The sequence below is a fragment of the Perca flavescens genome, chromosome 16, assembly GCF_004354835.1.
Source record: "Perca flavescens isolate YP-PL-M2 chromosome 16, PFLA_1.0, whole genome shotgun sequence".
NCBI classification, from domain to species: domain Eukaryota; kingdom Metazoa; phylum Chordata; class Actinopteri; order Perciformes; family Percidae; genus Perca; species Perca flavescens.
In genome coordinates, this window is record NC_041346.1 from 16,260,921 (window position 1) to 16,280,042 (window position 19,122).

Genomic DNA, 19,122 nt, shown 5'->3' on the forward strand with positions numbered 1-19,122 from the left:
TGAGCGACTTGTTGAATATTTTATCTCCAACAGTAGGAGGGTCAGGTTGCAGCGAGATGACTGACTGCAGGATAGGAGGGATTCAGGGAACTGCAGGCAGGGCTCCACCAACCCACATAACAATAAAAGCAAGTATTGCAAAAATCGAGAGCCATAAATATAGAAATGAAGAGAATTACAATAAAAATATGAAAAAAATACTAAAGTATGCTAAATGTAATATATATATATATATATATATATATATATATACAGTATAAGGAGCTTTAAGCTTGGCAGGGTTCCACCCACCCACATACAACAGTAAAAGGATGGTGATGATAATGAGATGTTTAACAGCACAGATACATGAGAGGGCATGCTTTATTGGGATCAGTGATGCTGCGAGGTGGAAGCTGAGAACTGTCAGCATCCCTGACTGAATATCTGTTGAAAGAATATGTTGGTTTAGTATTCAAAGCTGAACTACCCTATATTTTCATAGTGTGAAAGGGGTCTCTCATAGCGACGAATACACAGAGAATTGTCACACAACTCTGCAGTTCTCCTACAAAGCGTTTTGGCATCTTTCAGCTCATTGTTTTGGTTTTACAACCCACAGTTTTACTGTTGTGGTTCACTCTCACCGCTTTGAGCATTTAGCAACTATTTCTCTCCGGAGTTGGTGGCTTGAAAGACGACTCCGAATGATTATGTCGATGCGTGTCTCCAGGATGTGTTAACAGAAGGTTGTTTCATGTTTACTATATCAACTTTATAGGGTGATGAAATGTCTATGGTCTACAGTTTGTTGCTCTGCCCCCATTGTTTAAAGTCCCCATTATGTTACAGTATGTCCATTTATCCTTGGAAGGTTTGATTCACATTCATCTGTTGAGGGAGGAAGATGTTTGTGTTTACCTTAAATCTGAGTTTCACATGAAATGTACACACAAGTGTGATGTGAAAACTTAAACACTCCAGTGCACATACACCAAGAACAGACAGGAGATATCTTGTGCCCAGCAAACTATTGAAATGAACAATATTTGTATTTTCATAATCCTGGATGAATTTAATCTGGTAAATGGAATTGTTTTTAAACCATATCTTACACAAATTACTGTTCCAAGTAAGTATTTTAGACATCAGGACAATGGACGAAGGTTAAAAAAAAATTAAATAAAGAGTATTAAGTACAAGTTCAAGCCAAGCTCTGAAGCCAAGCTCAAGACTTACAATACCTATTCTGTCACTGCCTCCTTGTAATAACTATGGAGTTTCTCAGCTTAGTGCACCTCAACAGTAGGCAGGTAAAATGGAAATGTATGTTACAGTTTAATCGCAAGACTCCACATTTACCTGTCTCAAGACCTTCAGGTGCAGTAAACACACCTCCTGTTCACAGTTAGCTCCTCCCACTTCCTGCACACCCGCATATAAGCTCACCTGTCCTGTAGCATCAGCAGCACAGAGCCTCGTGTATTCCTCTGGATCCCACTGTACATCTATCTGAAGAAAACCCTGGTGAGTAGGATGCTTTTTAATGGGTTATTGCAATTAGATTTATTAGAATTGATGATTTAATTAATTTCCAACAATTCTACTTTTTTCTTTTATTAAGTTTAATAGTTGAGATTATGAAAAAAATAAGCATTTGGAAGAAAAAGCTTCTACCACTTTCTAGCAAATGAAAATTATCTTTCTGTTCACTTTCATTCAACAGTTGTCATCACAACTATTTGTCAGCTAATGGCAAGATGATTTAAACAAAAAAAAATGAAATAAAGGGCCATTTCCTGCTGAACAAAGTGTCTCCTTGTGTCACTGGAATTCACTCTGAATATTTTCCCCATCATTTTCCCAAGCTATATCTTTCATCTGAACAAGGGCCGTCTGTCTCCTGCTGGGTCCTTTGTAGTGTTGTGGGAACGGTGTTGCAAGGATCAAGTGACAGAGAGACAGAGAGGTTCCCTTGACTGCTAATCTACAGAAACACACACACACACACACACACACACACACACACACACACACACACACACACACACAAAGATACTGTCCTGTATGTTTAACATCTATTATCTATACACCAACTAAGTCCAGAAAGTACTGTGAACACCTGTTAAACTTAACTGAGGTTAAGAAGTAGGGAAGAAAATACTAGGTATTTACAGTAAACAAAGTTATATCGCTGAAAAAAATGATTTGCGTATAAACTGGATTTACATAGAAACATAACTTTCATAATCTTGTATAACATTTAACCACTTCTCCATTAGTCTAAACCTTTAAGAAAGCTATTTTGTGAAGCCACTTTTCATCTCCTCACTTTATGTTTTTATGAATCCTGTATTAGTCTCTTCTTGAATATAAAATGCACTTTATTATCATAGTAATAGACTTCATGAGAGCGTTCTTAGTCCCGTTAAGAGGCTCTCCTTTGACCCAGGGTTGAGCTGTGCTCATTTACATTTTGATTTTACACTGACTTGAGTTGAAGTTGCATTTGAACAGAGCCGAGACAAACAGACTGAAGTGGCTGTGACTGTAAAGTCAGTCATCTCTTCAATGCAGATGGTTCATTTTAAAAGCCACTAGCCAGCCATACGTACACTCATTGAAAAGACTCCTTTCATCATTTTCAGTGGGGCGTTCAGTCGTCTTGAATCTAAGGCCCTACTTGTATGTAAGTCTAGCCAAATGCTAGAATAAAACACATTTGCTGAAGGGCCACAAAAGAGCTTTTCCACAGCCAGATGTCATGTAACACTAGCTTTAAACTGCTGCAATAAGTCAAACAGTCTGGCATTTGAAGTTATGTATTTTCCTTATGACCTTATAGCTGTAATTTGAAAATCCATCCACTCTCTATTCAGAGCGATGAGCCCTTAGCAGCTGTGATGGATGTAACATGTGTGATTGTGCTTGGGTTTCTCTCGTCATGTCTTGCCTCCATTTTGTCTTTACAAGTTCACCAACGTTTCCATCTTTGTGTCCTCACAGCCCCCCATCATGGCCTCCAGCATGTCAATGAGGAGCTTCTCTATGAACCGTCAGCCCTCCTTTTCCAGTCGTTCTCTGATGGACACCGGTCGCGCCCGCTCCCGTGCGTCTGTGTCTTTCGCCGCAGCCAGCCCGCTGAGCCGTTCGGCCTCCATCAGCCAGGATCTCAACGGGCCAACCAGCCTGCAACTTAACGGCCTGCACGGCAACAGCATCAATGATAAGGAAGCCATGCAGAGTCTCAACAGCCGTCTGGCCAACTACCTGGACAAGGTGTGATTCATAAAACAGTAGCAGCGCTGTTAATACTGTTGGTCAGCAGCCAAATGGGTGATAGGTGTATCTCCATTTGGCACCATGCAGACAAGGATCCAACACCACTAGTAGCAAGCTGAAACACTCTGATCATTGAACTGTTTCTCTCTCTTTGTCTTCCTCTAGGTGCGTTCACTAGAGCGCTCCAATGCAGACCTGGAGGCCAAGATCAAGAAGCTGATGCTTGACCGCATTCCCAAAGGCCATGACCTCGATTCCATGATGGCCCAAGCTCATGCTGTTGAGCAAGAGGTAGGCATGAAGGGCCGTGGAACCACACCAAACATACTGTACATGACACAGACCGGCAGCCAGATTGCAAGTTTTGTTTTCATGAACAAAGCTCAAGGTTATGATGACATTGGTTATTTTACATAGACAAAACATTCATGCAAATGTGGACATAAGATCTTTTAGCAGGAACTGCATCATTAGATTCATCAGAGGCAGAATTTCACCTACACTTAATCTTTGAGTTGTACCAACCAGAGCCTGAGTAAAGCCATTATTTCTGCCTATCTTGACCAAACAGAGAAAGTTAAAGTTTAATGAAGATGGAATGTGTTACCTTATTGAATAAGGATTCAACTTTTCATTTGTCTTTTGTAACATTGGTACTTTCACTGCCAGTATTAACGAATATAAACATGTGAACACAATACATGAAGCATCAAATGCACATGACTTCTGTGTGACTTTAATAAAGGATGTTGATGTCTATCATAACATTGTTTCTCCCCATCGATATTTGTCAGGTGAGGAAGAGGACCTTGGAAAATGCTCGTCTCATGTTAGAGATTGATAATGCTAAACTGGCTGCTGATGACTTCAGAATCAAGTGAGTGATTCATGATAACAGGATGAAGATGAACAACTGAGACTGAGTCTTTGTCTTTGTCTCTTTTTTACGTGATTTACTGAGGCCGTTAGAGTTTAATCACTGTCTTTGATTGAGGTTTACTACATCTGCTTCATGCGGTAGCGCACTTTAGTAATGCCTGTGTGGCATGGGAGCATTAAATTAATATTAAAATGTTACTTTTTAGTGTTATATTGGCTCAACTGTTGAGATATTTAATGCAAATTCCTATTAGAAAAACATCATAATACTTACATTTTTGCTTTAACCATTAATTTCCTACTTTTTCCCTGTAAAGTCTTGAGTATTTTGTTCAATGAACGTTTTGCAAAGAGATGTCATGAGATGGAACTAGATCGATACGAATGCTTTTCTTCTTTTTTGCAGACAGAGCTTTCAAGTTTAGATGTAACTTTGAGGCACTTTCTATTGCAGTTAAAAAGAAAGTGAATAAATATTTTTTTTTTGCCTTTCTCTCCATTTATCTGGACTTTACTTAGATGGGAGACTGAGCTGGTGATGTGTCAGTCTGTGGAGCGAGACTGTGTTGCTCTGAAAAAGGCCAAGACGGACCACGAGCAGATTATCGCCTCCCTGAGGGGAGATCTGGACAGCCTGAAAGAAGAACTTTACTTCCTCAAGAAAAACCATGAGGAGGTAAGTCTGTCTTAAAGCTGTCTGCCGGTAATAGTTTCTTATCCCTTCTCTTTTCTTCTTTGCCCACATCTCTGCAGGTCTTTTACAGTAACACGGTGTTATCAGAATTACTTCTCTGTTACTCGACATTTGCCTGATCTCATTTTCATGGCCCTTTCTTTTATTCTACAACCTGCACTCACAAACAACAAGTTGTTTGATATATCGGGCTGACCCAGTTTAATGGACTCAAGAGGTCTTATTTAGAGCCTAAGCAGAGAGAAAATAATGTGTGGGGGGGGGGGAGAGAGAGAGGTGGTCCTCTGGTTACTATAGACAAAAGAAGCAGGTAGATCTGGTTTCCCAAACCTTCTCTTTCTGCCCAATCAGCTGATCCGAGGCATCCGGACTACTGTCCTCTGGGGAGGGGGGGGTAAGAAACTAAGATAAGTTTACCCCCTCTCATCAAGAGAAGGACTGATCTCCTGCTTACTGAAACAAGATGTGAATAAAACTGCACCGAGCCAATACATGACCTACTGCAGATATTGAGAATGAATTTGACTAAACGAGACTAGATCACACATTCTTCTCCATCCCAAGCAAGGATACAATGAAAAAAATAAATTATATAATTGAACTTTATTGTCCAACAGAGGCTGGAAATTTTTTTATCTCAATATCATTAAAACCAGTATCATTTCAGACATTTATTTACTATTTTAATCATTTATTACAGTACTTTGTGAACCTATGACTTTGGTAAACTCATTTTAAGCACCAAAACAATTCGCACAACATATCATAAGTTAAGGTTTGTTTTCAAAAGAGATTTTAGGAATTTCAAAAAGCGAAGATTGTTTCAGCTTTAGCGCCTAATTATCTCTTTACACAATGCTCTAGAAAAAAATACTAAACAGAAAGCTGAGTTTGTTCTGAACATTTTGATATGAAACACATGGTGATCGGTTTTATGCAAATACCCTCAGACCTCAAAGGATTAAAAACAAATGTGACATGACACAATGTCACAAAGAAACGAGAGTGAAAGGTGTGTGTGTGTGTGTGTGTGTGTGTGTGTGTGTGTGTGTGTGTGTGTGTGTGTGTGTGTGTGTGTGTGTGTGTTAGTAAGCAGAGGTAAGGTGAGCTCTGCCCCATCAACTATTAATGGAGAAAATCTAAATTATGAAGATGTCCTTACATTCTCTCTGCCACCTTGCGGTGTCGGATTCACAAGACTATCCCTGGTTCCATATGTCGTCTGTATATTCACACATATGGTACAATTTTTAGTTTATGTAGCAATGACGCAATGCAGTGTTCTTTTCATTCACAAATACACATAAGTATCCCTCCCCTCCCGCAGGAACTAGAGCAGATGAAGTCTCGTATTGCCAAAGATGAAGTGAATGTGGAGGTGGACTCGGCCAGCGGGCCAGAACTGGGCACCATTCTGTCTGAACTGCGTTCCCAGTATGAGGGGATTGTCAAGAAGAACAAGGACCAAGCGGAGCAGTGGTACCGCAAGAAGGTGAGGGCAGAGAGTGCTCAGCTGATTTATTAAAATAGGACTGCAACTAAAGACTTTTGTCATTAGAGATTTTTTTGTTTTGTTTAGTGTATGTCCAAAAATAGGGAAACAATGCCCATTACAACTTGTGGCCATGGTGTCTTTAAATATACAAAACTCAAAGATATACAGTATATATATATATATATATATATATATATATATATATATATATATATATATATATATATATATATGTGTGTGTGTGTGTGTGTGTTTTTAAAGGCGCAAATCCTCACATTTGAGAGAATATTTTTAACTGTTTTTGATTTAAAAATCATTTCATCTCTACACTAAAATTGTTTGTCAGTTAGTTACACCTGGCAGTGAAATCCTATATCAGAGTTTTTATGAAATGGCCGAGACAAAGACAAAAAGACAAAAAACAATATGTATAAATATTCAGAGAAGAAATAGCAAGGGGAGTGAGGGGAAACACACGTGTAGTACAGTACATGCATTCCATGTGAGTGTGCATTCCTGTGTTTATTTTGTGTAGCTGGAGAACGTGCAGAACGAGGTGAAGGAGAGCAACGAGGCTCTGAGAGGAGCTCAGAGCGAGCTGATTGATAGGCAGCGCTTCCTGCAGACCTTGGAGGTGGAGCTGGATGGGCTGCACAAACAGGTGAGCGGCTACACCATGAGCACACACAAGAGACGTAATAAGACAGGTTTTTTTTGATGAAATTTTTTTGATGAAATTTGTTGGAAGAAAAATGCTGAAGCCTTACAGTACATGGTTGTGTGTTGGTTTGAAAATAAATGTATAATATTTCTCCATTTGGAGCAGTGCAAACAAAACCTAATACCCATTAGGCAGTGCAAACACCACAACCATGATTTTGAAATATGGTTATGAGTATTACCTTTTCACAAAGCCGCGATTGTGTTAAAGAAAGAGCGGGTTTAGAAGGGATTTGTCGAATACCAATACAGAAAATCCTTACAGTACTTTAGATTCAGTCTCAGTGACACCAGTTTGTTGAACTTGACATCAATGTCTGAGAATTTCTTTGTTTTTCGCTTTCTTAATCCTGTGTTGACAGTAAACATGTTCTCCCACGCTGATAAACCATAAAAGGACTGTGGATTCAGTTGCTAAATTGTACGGGGGTGAGTTTCGATGGTGAGATCGGTAGCCTAATCGTGTCTGAGCAGCGAATGTTTGTTTTGGATGCCAAGGCCTTGTCAGCTCTCAGGTATTTGTTGATAATGGTTTGGGAAGTAGTTTCAGAATCAAGAGACACTGAGCTTTGATTTCTACTGAAAAACACCCTATAAGGAAATGTGAGGAGGTTTTTAATACCAGCCAACATAACAGAATTATGAATAATTTTGGGACATTTACCAGGTCACCTGTCATTTGACTTATAAACTGATACGATTATGGGCAACATTAAAAGCACACAATGGTAATATTAGACCCAGGTATGTGGATAAGTTAGGTCAGCTCTCATTATTTTCACTTCTCTCCTCAGATAGCAGCGCTGGAAGGTAACCTGGGTGAGACAGGTCAGAAATACTCTGCTGAGATGGAGCGGCTGCAGGCCACCCTGAGCCAGCTGGAGGACGACCTCTCCCAGCTCAGACTGGACATGCAGCGCACCAAGACCGACTACGAGCAGCTCCTCCGCATCAAGCAGAACCTGGAGATGGAGATCGCAACCTACAGGCGCCTCCTGGAGGGAGAGGAGACGTGAGTTTTTACCATCCTCATGACCGGATGAGAGCTGAACTGATGCTGCATTTCCACCACATAGTACGACGTACCACATGTTCAGGTGACGCCGGAAATTCCGCCAGATGTCCCTCATTTTAGTCCAGATGTCAGTCACCTTCTGCTGTCTTTGTGTTGGCATTTTAAACTCTGGTCAATTTATGAGGACTATGGTTAACTGCTCCTCAGATCTCTGCAGGGTAAATCCAGACAGCTAGCTAGACTATCTGTCCAGTCTGAGTTTTCTGTTGCACGACTAAAACAACCTGAACGTACACCTGTTCCACCAAAACCATTTTTTTTCCCGAGGCTATTTTGCAGCGGCACCGTCATTGTGTCCGCCCAAGACGATTGTGATTGGTTTAAAGAAATGCCAATAAACCAGAGCACGTTTTTCTCCCATCCCGGAATGCTGTTTGGACTAGTCAGACCTTCCTCCACAGAGCTGTGAAGGAGGGTCTGGCAATGCGAGACTAAAACGCTGCAGGCCACTGATTGGTCAGAGAGAACCTTCACTAGTGCGACACAGGACATCCTGCACAAACCTGCCATTTTTAAATCAATCAACCGCCAATACCGCTTGAACGAGCGCATTTCTTGATCTATTCCTAAGTGTTTGTCTTGTTTTCATGTCAATTTAAAGCTATTCATTCTGACATGTTTCCTTTCTTCCCCTCAGAGTCAAGGAAGTTCCTCCTCCACCAAAAAGTGAGTTCTTGGCTTCTGATTTTTAACTGATTAAAAAAAAGCCACAATGTCAGAATATCAGAATGACTTCCACGCACAGTATTATATAATAGTACATCAGCACAGCAAAGAGTGAAGCACCGATCATTCCTTTTATGCATTTTATTACAACCTGAAGGAAACAACAGGGAGTGACTAAAGCAGTAATGATGAAGGAGATAAGTAAAGCACAGGCAGACACAAACGTACACACCCAGGTGGCCCCGGACTAATGATTGTGTTATGAACCTCAAAACAATGAAACCACCGCTAGCAGCTCAGCTCCTATAGCAACAAATGTGGGTGGGAAAATGTTGTAACTGTCTCTTAAACTGACTGACTCATGCCTTGCAGCTGAATTAACAAGCTTGAGGTGTTTTGGTGTTTAATGTTCAACATAAAGACAACGCAAAAAAGGCTGTGACGCCTTTAAGAGTCCTTAGTCCTTAGTGAGACAGGAGAGTTGAATTTTTTTATACAAACTTAGTGAGAATTGCACGTCGTCCTTCATCAGAAGGTGTCTGACGCGACATCTTATTTGTCACAGTTCATACACATAGAAGTTCAGTGTGCAACCCATGAAACTGCAAACGCACTACATCAGGAGAAATAAAACGGAGACAGAGCAGGGACTGAGGAGGGCCTACTCAGGCACATGATTCATCACAAATTACAGAGGAATATGAGATTGAAATGACTCATCTCATTTTATAGGTCCCATCTAATGTTCATTTTAAGGTTCATACTTGTATTTTGGTTTTTTACTAAAACATGTTTACAAAAACACATTATTTTTTTCATACGGTCTGTCTGAACACTGAAACGCTCCATTTTAGCGCCTGTCTCTTTAAGCCCTTCTCCTGAAAAAGCCCAGTCTGCTCTGATTGATCGGCGTTTCCTTGTCCTCTGCATCTGCACTCTCATTGCAGCCAGGGAATGACTGTAACAGCACTATAGGGGCACTTTTCTATCTATAAATAGTATAGTTATGACATCACAACCATACAGAACTCCTGACGGCTCGTTTAAAGGCCCTGTTTCTGAATACAGGCTGTGTGCATTCTTCTGTCGATTAAGCGTTTTGATTCTTTCACAGTATTTATGTAGCACCTCGACATGCTTCCCTTCTCATCTCACTACTTCTAATGTTTTCTCTCCTCCCCTCTCATATCATCTCTTCCACCTCATCGTATCTCTTCTCACACTATTATTTAATATTTTTGTCATATGATTCATCTTCATGCTACAAATTGTTTTATCTTTTTTCTTCTATTTTCTTTTTATTTAATCTCATATCATCAAACTTTTCTCTTCTCCATCTCATCATGTGTCATCTATTTTAATCGCAGCTTACTTTCTCACCTGTGTAAGTCTCCTGTGATCCCATTTGCTGTAAAACTAATCTCATTCTAAAATCATGAATCTCTCCTCTCCTCTCTCCTCTTCCATCTCATCCCTTCCCATCTCATTTGATCTCATCTCTGTCCGTGCAGAGGAGCCTGATGTTCGCACCAGGAAGATTGTGAAGGTGGTGACTCAGACGATGATCAACGGCAAAGTGGTGGACGAATCCAGCGAGGTGGAGCAGATCGAGGAGACCAAGAAATAAAATGGGAAAGGAGAGAACAGATAGTAACGGATGACAAATGAGACAGGGATATGCAAAACAAAAAAAGAGAGGGAGAAGAGGGTCATTTATTCTTGCAACAGAGAAAATATTGTTTTGAATTTTTGAGGGGGAATTACACAAATGTGAATGTTTTGTGTTTTCAGAGGAATGTTTTCTCATAATTGACTTATTAGTGACACTTTGTTCAATCAATTGTTTCTGGAGAAAATGCCACAAACATATACTGTATGTCCAGTACTACTATAGCTATGCATGCTTAATCCAACTTACAATAGAAATGTGTGTTTTTGTGTGAGAGCAACTGACTAATAGCCATCTTCATACTGCTTTACTAATAAAATGCTGTTTACTGTACTCAAACAAGATATTTATTACTTAGTGTGAACAACTTTAGTATGATAATACTTACCTTTACTCCTTTTACAAAAATGTTACTGAGTTGTACTCATTTAATTGTCTGTTCTAAATAAAGTTTCTGTTTACCCCGTCATTCTTATGTCACTCAGAATGAACATTTTATGGCTTTTATACTGAAATCAACAAATGCCAAAATGGACTTTGTTTTTGGGCTGTTATGTCAGTGAAACCTGCTCTGAGTTTCTCCGTTGTTGATCTAGTTGCATAAAGAATGTCTTGACTTTACCTCAATAATATAATAAATACTTATGGCACAGCAGTGCTTTGATTAAAATGCTAACATCACCATGCTAACAATGACAATGCTAATATGCTGATGTTTAGCAGGTATGATGTTTACCATGTTCGCCATTTTAGGTTAATGTGTTGGCATGCTAATATTAGCTAATTAGCACTAAACAACATATTGGACACATTTTACATGATGATAGAGTTAGAGGAAACATCAGGGGACCACCATAGTCAGTAGGATTCATCCTCTGGGGACCATGTCATGGTCATCTATTCAATAGTTGTTGACATTTAGGAAGACAAAGATGGTGATGGGGGGCCCCACCACCCTATAACTAATTCCTATAACTGGCTGATATAGAAGATTAATTAAACTTTTGTGTGCAGCAGCCATCTCTCCTGGAAGCCTCTCCTGCAGTTGGCCAGCTGACCATAACATCAGGTCAATCACACTAAGTCACTTAATAGCAAGCTTTGCATCTTGTCATGCTAAAATGTAAGCCTGGTTACTTATCCCACTCATGTTCTTTTTAATGTTTATAGAACCAAGTCCAGGCAGGAGTTTGCTGCTACAGTGGTGCTCTGGCTGGGCCACTCAGGACATCATCTTCACCTTAGCAGCACTGTGAGTATAGCAAACCACAAAGTACAGGCTGCTACATTTCTTACTCTCAAAAACTTTTAAAATATTGTGCTCATCTATATAGTTTTTTTTTCTTCTTTTCTTTTTTTAGAATGAATTAAATTTGGAGAGCTTTAAAAAAAAAAAAAAAAAAACATCCTGTGTAGAAAATGGTGCCTTATTTTAGATGTAAGGACTGAATGTGAACCCTGAAACACTGCTGACTCCAGCCTCAGGTTATCTTCTTATCCTCAGTCCCCATACATTTTAATAAAGACACGGTCTGTTTACAGAGCAGTTAAACAGATTTGTCAAGAACCTACCCCCCCCTGCCAGTTTCTCGGTCAGACGACTCAAAGAGTAATAAAAACACAGACAGAGAGACAGGTGTGTCAGACGGAGCACAAACAGAGAGACAGGTGGTTAATAAAGTAAGCGAGAAGAAACTGAGAAATGTCTCACACTGGTGCCCTGGGAAGACTTTCTGCGTCAATAACACATGCCCCATCATAATAACAAGTATCAGCAGTATTTATTATTTTAATGTCTTGCACATCTACCCTTTTAACCAACTGATGCCTGAAGGCGTCTATTTTAGAAAATGAGAATGCCCTCTGTTCCCCCTTTAAAGGAACAATTTCCCTCAAGTGGTAAGTGTCTGTGTGATGAATGCCAAACTCCTACCATTGAGAGAGAACCTGTGGCATTAAATCTGTCTCTGTTATGTATGAACAGTATTTAGGACCTTATAAATTATGTTGTTTATAACAGTATACTCATTCCTGAAACAAGGAAAGCTGCACTGGGAACAGATTGAACCATCTCACTCACTTAGCATCCAATTACCTAGGTAATAGAAATAAGTCTGAAGGCTGAGACTGAATACAAGATTATATGCGCATAATCACATAAAGATTTAGAGAACTTGGTACATATTGAGACAACAATAAGAAATGTTGCTGGCAACAACATGTGTTGCTGCAGGCACCTTTATTTCCTAAACAATAGGTTTACAGAGGCAATTTCTTAAAAAAAGGAGCTGCACATTGAGAACGATCCACAAACAGAAGCTTGTTCATGTTTTCTCAAATCTTTTAAATGGCGGCAGGTAGAGTACACAGGCAGTCACCTTCTGTCTTTTCTCTGTTTTCCCCAGAGATATATATAGAGAGAGAGACATAGGTGAGTAGGAGACAGACAGATCATTGGATTAGGCAGTCTGGTGATGTTTCAAAATCAGGCACACCTCCAAAATTCAGATGCTGCGTTCAGGCACCATTTAGAAGATTCCAACACCTACAAAGTTAAACTGTAATCTAGAGTTATGTTATCCTTTCTGCTTCATTGTGTTACTCCTTTATTGGTTATGTGAACAAAACATGGTGACATTTTAAAGCTACTACAAAAAACCCTCAAACAGATCAAATCTCATCCCCACCCTGAGCCCACAACACAAACACAATAGCACCAATTATCTGTCAGTGCCCTACACCCTCCATCCATTCACCTGTTTATTCTAAAGGACATGGAGCCTTGCACTTTTAAAAAACAGCATTGAAATGCACCTCTTCCAAAGCACTGGCACCTCACGCCATCCGCATGATAAATAAAGAATGTAATGTAAAATAGAAACTTATACTGAGTATAAATAATCAAGTAGCAGGCCTCATTGTTGGTGACCAGCTGTCACTGAACTTATCTGAACTGTTACTTATCAAATAAGTTTATCAACATCAAATGGTCAAACATGAAAATGACTGACTATTAATAGAAACTATGACAAATGTAGGCCTATATATTAATCATAGACTATGACTTTTACAGCGACTTTAAGGCCAAAAGGACTGTGTCCGGTGTTTGATGTGGTTTGACTGCCATCTAGTGGACAAATCTTATTGCTGTAATCACTATAAAATGTATTTATCACACCATATACTGTACACCAGCTCGCTCTCTCCGCTCCCCTCTGATTCTGGTCTCCTGGTCATTCCTCTAGTAAACAGAAAATCAGTTGGTTATAGAGCATTCTCCTACTGTATGGGTGCCCCTCATCTGTGGAATGGCCTCCCACTACATGTTAAAGAAGCTCACTCTGCTGACGTTTTTAAATCTAGATTGAAAACCGACATCTACTTATTATACTATAGCCAACCATAACACACCATCCTTTCTGCGTCCTTCACAAACAAACCTTTTCACTTATTCTCTTATATTGCTGGTTTTGTATTGTTTATTATTTCTGCTTTAATGCTGTTCAATTGTTTCGCTGCTGTCTGTTATCTCTGTGTTCCTTTAATTGTAAAGTGCACTGAGACCATGTCTAATGGTGATTGTACACATGAGTCATTGATTCAGTGATTTAGTAAAGGCAGCTATTGCAAACATTCACAATGTACTGTACAATTTCATATACATGTAAGGTAGTGTGTCCATTATTTCTGTTTGAAATGATGATGACCGGTTTTCAGGGAACACAGGACGAGATGTAATACATCCTTTAAGTGCAAGCGCGTACTAAGAGAATGTCCTTGACCTTCACAGTGTATTCGACAGTGAAGTTTTCAGGTGAGCATCCCCCTTGATGGGTGATCCGAGGGACACATCATCAGTAGTACACCTCAGGCCTCATTGGATGTTTTGGCCATTATAACTAAACATCCTCGGCTGAGGAAGGCCCTACGGGGATGATCAAGTCCCTACAGCGTATCCCCCCAATCACCCAATCAAGCCGGAGCCCAGCAGGAGTCTTGTCTCTTTATCCAGAGCCAATGGCTACTTCTCTCAGCGGCCTCTGACATTGCTTTGATGGCCTGACGCAGGTTCTGGCCTCTGATTCCCAGGTCTCTAAGCAGTCTGGTGGTAGACACTGCCACGAACCCCCTGCACCCCACTTTCACTGGACGGACTTCAGTTTTCCATCTGCGATATTGTGCTTCAGCAGCCAGCTCAGCATAGCGTAGTTGTTTTCGATCGTATGCCTCATCCACTGAGTCCTCCCAGGGTACAGTGAGTTCAATGATGAAGACCTTCTTCAGAGAGAGGGACCTTGTCTGTTTGGACAGTAAAAACCCTTCTCCCTCAGAGACTTGTAAATAATGGGACAGTATGAGAGGAAAGCCACTTGCTTGATAGACAGAAGATACTGAATAACACTAGATTAGACTGAATCAGCATTTTTTATGTCGAAGTAGAATTTTGTCTGTCACTTTAGCTTTGTTAGGCTGCTATGAAGAAGACCATTATAAGACCACAAACCCTAATGCTGGCATCCTCCAGACGTGGGGTATTGTATTGAGTTGGAGCCTCACCAGACCATAAATCCACTTAAATTATTATCTCAAGCTTGTGGAACTATTTACGTGAAAAGTCTGGGTCTACAGTAAAGGTGAGATCATAAAATGTAAATTGTTGTTGTAAAAATAATTATTGTTTGTTTGATTTGTTTCTCCATCCAAAGTGATGCCTATGTAATGTTAGTTTCCTTTCCTGTTTGTCTAGCACGAAATCCAAGAATATGAAGAACTGTATGCTCTAGGATAGGGTATATCAGTTTCACAGGCTAAATCATGACAGAAGTATAACATATTGTTTGGGTTTAGCTGTTTTGTATTGCGTATAGATTACCTAATTTCCATTCAAAATACATTTGAGCATTTTCTTAGCTGTGAGTATAAAGACAGTTTTTCTTTTTAGAAAGCTGAGGCCCCTGATATGGTCCTTGATCCGTGGAGCATGCTAGGTGGCCTAGGTGAGGTAGTATAATAGGACTAAGGTCTCTGAACATCAGACCACCAGTAAGCTTATTACTGCTCAGTGCGTATTGTGTTGTGTTTGGCTGCATTCTCTTGAGCTTAGGAGGGATCACAGCCACTTACATGGCAAAAGTGCAAACAGGTTTTCAAGCCTTAACTGCTGACTGCTTCAAACAGCTTTATGCTTTTTTTAACTACTAGGGGATGTATATACAGTCACATATACATGTTTTAAAAATGAAATATAACTTTTTAACGACGCAAAAATGACAGCATTCCAGTGATATTGTTTAGAAAAATATCTTTAATTTTTTTCTTTCAAATTCACTTAATACACCACAGCAGCAGTAACATTTTACTTTTTTATTATTTTATTTAAAAATGGATTGACATAGAGTGATAGACGAGAAATTTGATTAAAAAAACATATGCAGGTTTTTCACTGTCTTCGTTTATTTCTCATGTTTTTCCTCCTCTCATTCTTTTTTTGTTGCTTCTGTCCATTCACATTATCACTCCCACATATAGGTCACATACACTCTTTTCATTCTCTCTCTTCTTGCTTTCAAGCTTCTAAGACTGCAACTAGCTGACTTCACACTCTCCTGCTCTCTTTCTCTTTAGCAGGCTCCAGACTGCAGGACAGGCTGAAACTCTCCGGCCATGCAGATGTGCTCCTGTTTCTGACGAATGATGCGCTGGATGGCGGGGGGCAGGCCACGGGGGTTCCTGGAGAAGACAATGGCGTAGCCGTCATCGCAGCTGCCATCTTCCTTCAGGGTGCGGCAGGCATAGGTGAGTGCGTAGTTGTCGTAGTCGGTGTCGATGACCCAGTAGTTGTCACCTGGTTGGAAAGGAAGAGAGAGGTTAGTGGGTGTAAAGAGGAATGAGGAGGTATAAGAGGGATGTGAGGGGCATATGTGTGCACAGCTGACCTCCACTGGACAGGTAGCTGGCAAGTCCCTGGTAGTTCATGAACATCTTGCCGGGGTTGGCCTGGTCGGGGACAGAGTACTGGGCAGCCATGTCAGCACACACAACCCAGAAGCTGCAACGTGATGATACAAACACACATTAGTATCAAAGTGCAACAAATTAACAGTCTTTAGCCAATATCATTGTCTTGCAATTACAGGAAGCTTTAACTGTGTAAACCTTAATTCATTACAATTTACAGTATAAACATATACATACAGTATATTTTACAATTTCTCCAAATAAAGTTTAGATTGCTTTCAGTCCATGTCATTAACGCCTAAATCAGGTGTTAGTTGGTTTGTAAAAGTGCATTCAAGCCCAAATGTAAAAATCCACCTGTTCAAATTTAATTCCTTCCTAATCCTCCATAATCCACATAAAACCCGGTTTGTAGCTAACGCTGTGCTTCTGCTTCTACACCTGTTCCTAACTGCTGACCCTGTAAACAGCATATTTGAGATCCTACATCCTTATCCTAGAAAGTCAAGAAGGTCTTTGTGACTAAAAGTGTACCCTTTACCTTGATTTTGCTTTTGGATTATTTAATCTTATCTGTATTTAATGAGTGCATAAGGCATGGTAAAAAGTCATCCCTGTGAGTACAAACAGTCACTTGATTTACCCAAACAGAGTGACACGGCCCTTGGAGGAGGCAGTCATGGAGCCGTCATCATCAATGGTGTACTCAGCGGAGATGTTGTCCTGCAGGAACAGGCCCTCTGGGTCTTTTTTCTGCAGTGCGTACCACTTCCCTGCATACTGCGATTAAAAGGAAGGAAAAAGACAAGTCAAAAATGATGTTCACTTACTGTTTTCAAGATGCATGCATTTTGTGCGTTACAATTCACTCACCCTCTTGGGGTCAAAGTCCCCTTTGACTGTGAAGCTGTCAACGACACAGGAGGCAGACAGACAGCGCTCTACACAGGACAGCAAGACCAGCAGCAGGGCCACCTTAGAGGATCCCATTCTATAATGAGCATGCACATCAGTGTAAACAGACGCTGGGATTATTTCTGCATGGTTGCTGAAGTATCCTAATTTGACACAAAACTCGGTCTCAGGAACTAATAGTCCACCATCCCTGATGTCTTGTATACTAACATACAATAAATGCCTCAACAATATATTGCGTCATTTGACATGATAAATAAAGAAAATAGTAGCACTTTACTCAATCCAGTGATTATCAAATCTCTCATTTCAACAGTTACAGCTGACAGAACAGAAAGTTTAAGTGAACAAAACACTTTCAGAAAACACAATCTCAGATACTGTAGCTTTCGCTGATATCTACTGATACAATTTGAAGAAAATACACAAGCTAGTACCTAAATACAGGGTAAATGTCAGAGTTTTACCTGTTTTGAGTCAAAGAAGCAACAGTAATTGAAAGTCTTCTTCTGTTTGGGTTATCCAGCAGATTGGGTCTTGTGGTGTGTAAGGCACTCTTTATATACACACTCCGCAGACAAGCTGGCTGATTTTCATTGCTTGGAACTAAATAAGGTGCTTAAATCTGGAGGTAATCCTGTTGGGTTGAAATACTTACGGTAATCTGGCTTCCATGTTGAAACTTGTCCAAGACTTACTATAACAACAATTAGACCTTTATGTAACTGATTGGAAGCAAACAAAAAAGGCACGTGGATATCTGAGCAGATGCAGGTGCATGCACACAAACTGAATTTGAATGCATGCATGGAACAGTATACAGCCTAGATGAAGTGTTTGACTTTACACAAACTGAAATCTTTACTTACTTAAAGAAAAAGGCCTACAGAGTAGCAACAGATACTTTTGAGCTTTGTTATCTGATGTCTTGCGTATTAAGGAAATACTCATATGATTTATACATGCCAAAAAAAACATTTGTAAACGCATTTATCTGCATGACAAATATTATATAAGGAAGACGTTTTGTGCTAATTAAAAAGGTTAAGATGCCAGAATACCAATGTGACAAGAAATAGATTTTCATTGTTTGATTTTGCATGTTAATAGTGCTGTCATGTTTGCAGACAAAACAAAACAAATATAGAAATCAGTATCTGTTTCAAAATCTGTTTCCGAGAGAGAGTTTCTGATCAAAGTCACTGAAGGTTTGAAGTTTATGGCAAAGTGCCACACTGGTATAAAAAGCACAAATCCACTTTTAAAACTAAACTTGAAAAACATCCAAGGCTGCGTAGGATCCATCAGTACACAAGGCTAGATAATGTAAAGGCTTTAAACCCTCCACACCAATCACAGTTTCTTGGCACTCACCACAGAAAACAAATATTTGAGATTAGATAATGTCTCCACAGACTAATAAAAGCTATGCCCTGTCAAGCTGACATAGACATAGAAGATCCTGTTTATTTGCACACTCTGACACAGTTTGGATCTGTGAATTGCTGTTTGTTGTTGTCGTTGGTATGTTCTCTTTCTACTTTTTATTTACATTTGAAGGTTCTTTTTATAAGGCACCTGCTTTTTGTACAGCACTTTGGTCCGTCTAATCTGTGTTTAAATGTGCTCTAGAAATAAACTTTACTTACTTACTTACTCAAGGTGCCACAATAAATACATACCCTAGAAGTGCTTCCTAAAAGAAAAAAAAACTACATTAGTGGTTACAACCTTGACAATGTTTAATGATGGAGAGTATCCATCATTACACATTGTCAGGGTTGTCAAAA

The 19,122-nt window shown here is 39.8% G+C and overlaps 2 protein-coding genes across 2 annotated transcripts; one reads left to right on the plus strand and one right to left on the minus strand.

Annotated features, from left to right (window-relative positions):
* Positions 1 to 1,464: 1,464 nt before the first annotated feature.
* Positions 1,465 to 10,803, plus strand: si:ch211-243g18.2 (keratin, type I cytoskeletal 18). Its single transcript, XM_028602370.1, has 10 exons — positions 1,465 to 1,506; positions 2,986 to 3,258; positions 3,427 to 3,552; positions 4,056 to 4,138; positions 4,660 to 4,816; positions 6,162 to 6,326; positions 6,865 to 6,990; positions 7,844 to 8,061; positions 8,762 to 8,790; positions 10,302 to 10,803. Exons 2-10 carry the CDS (start codon positions 2,995 to 2,997, stop codon positions 10,415 to 10,417), a joined length of 1,284 nt encoding a protein of 427 aa, XP_028458171.1. The 5' UTR covers positions 1,465 to 1,506; positions 2,986 to 2,994; the 3' UTR covers positions 10,418 to 10,803.
* Positions 10,804 to 16,080: 5,277 nt separating this feature from the next.
* rbp4l (retinol binding protein 4, like) lies at positions 16,081 to 17,407 on the minus strand. Its single transcript, XM_028602306.1, has 4 exons — positions 17,291 to 17,407; positions 17,061 to 17,197; positions 16,396 to 16,508; positions 16,081 to 16,304 (listed from the first exon to the last, which is right to left on the minus strand). The coding sequence occupies exons 1-4, from the start codon at positions 17,405 to 17,407 to the stop codon at positions 16,081 to 16,083; spliced, it is 591 nt and encodes a 196-aa protein (XP_028458107.1).
* Between the last annotated feature and the right edge of the window lie 1,715 nt (positions 17,408 to 19,122).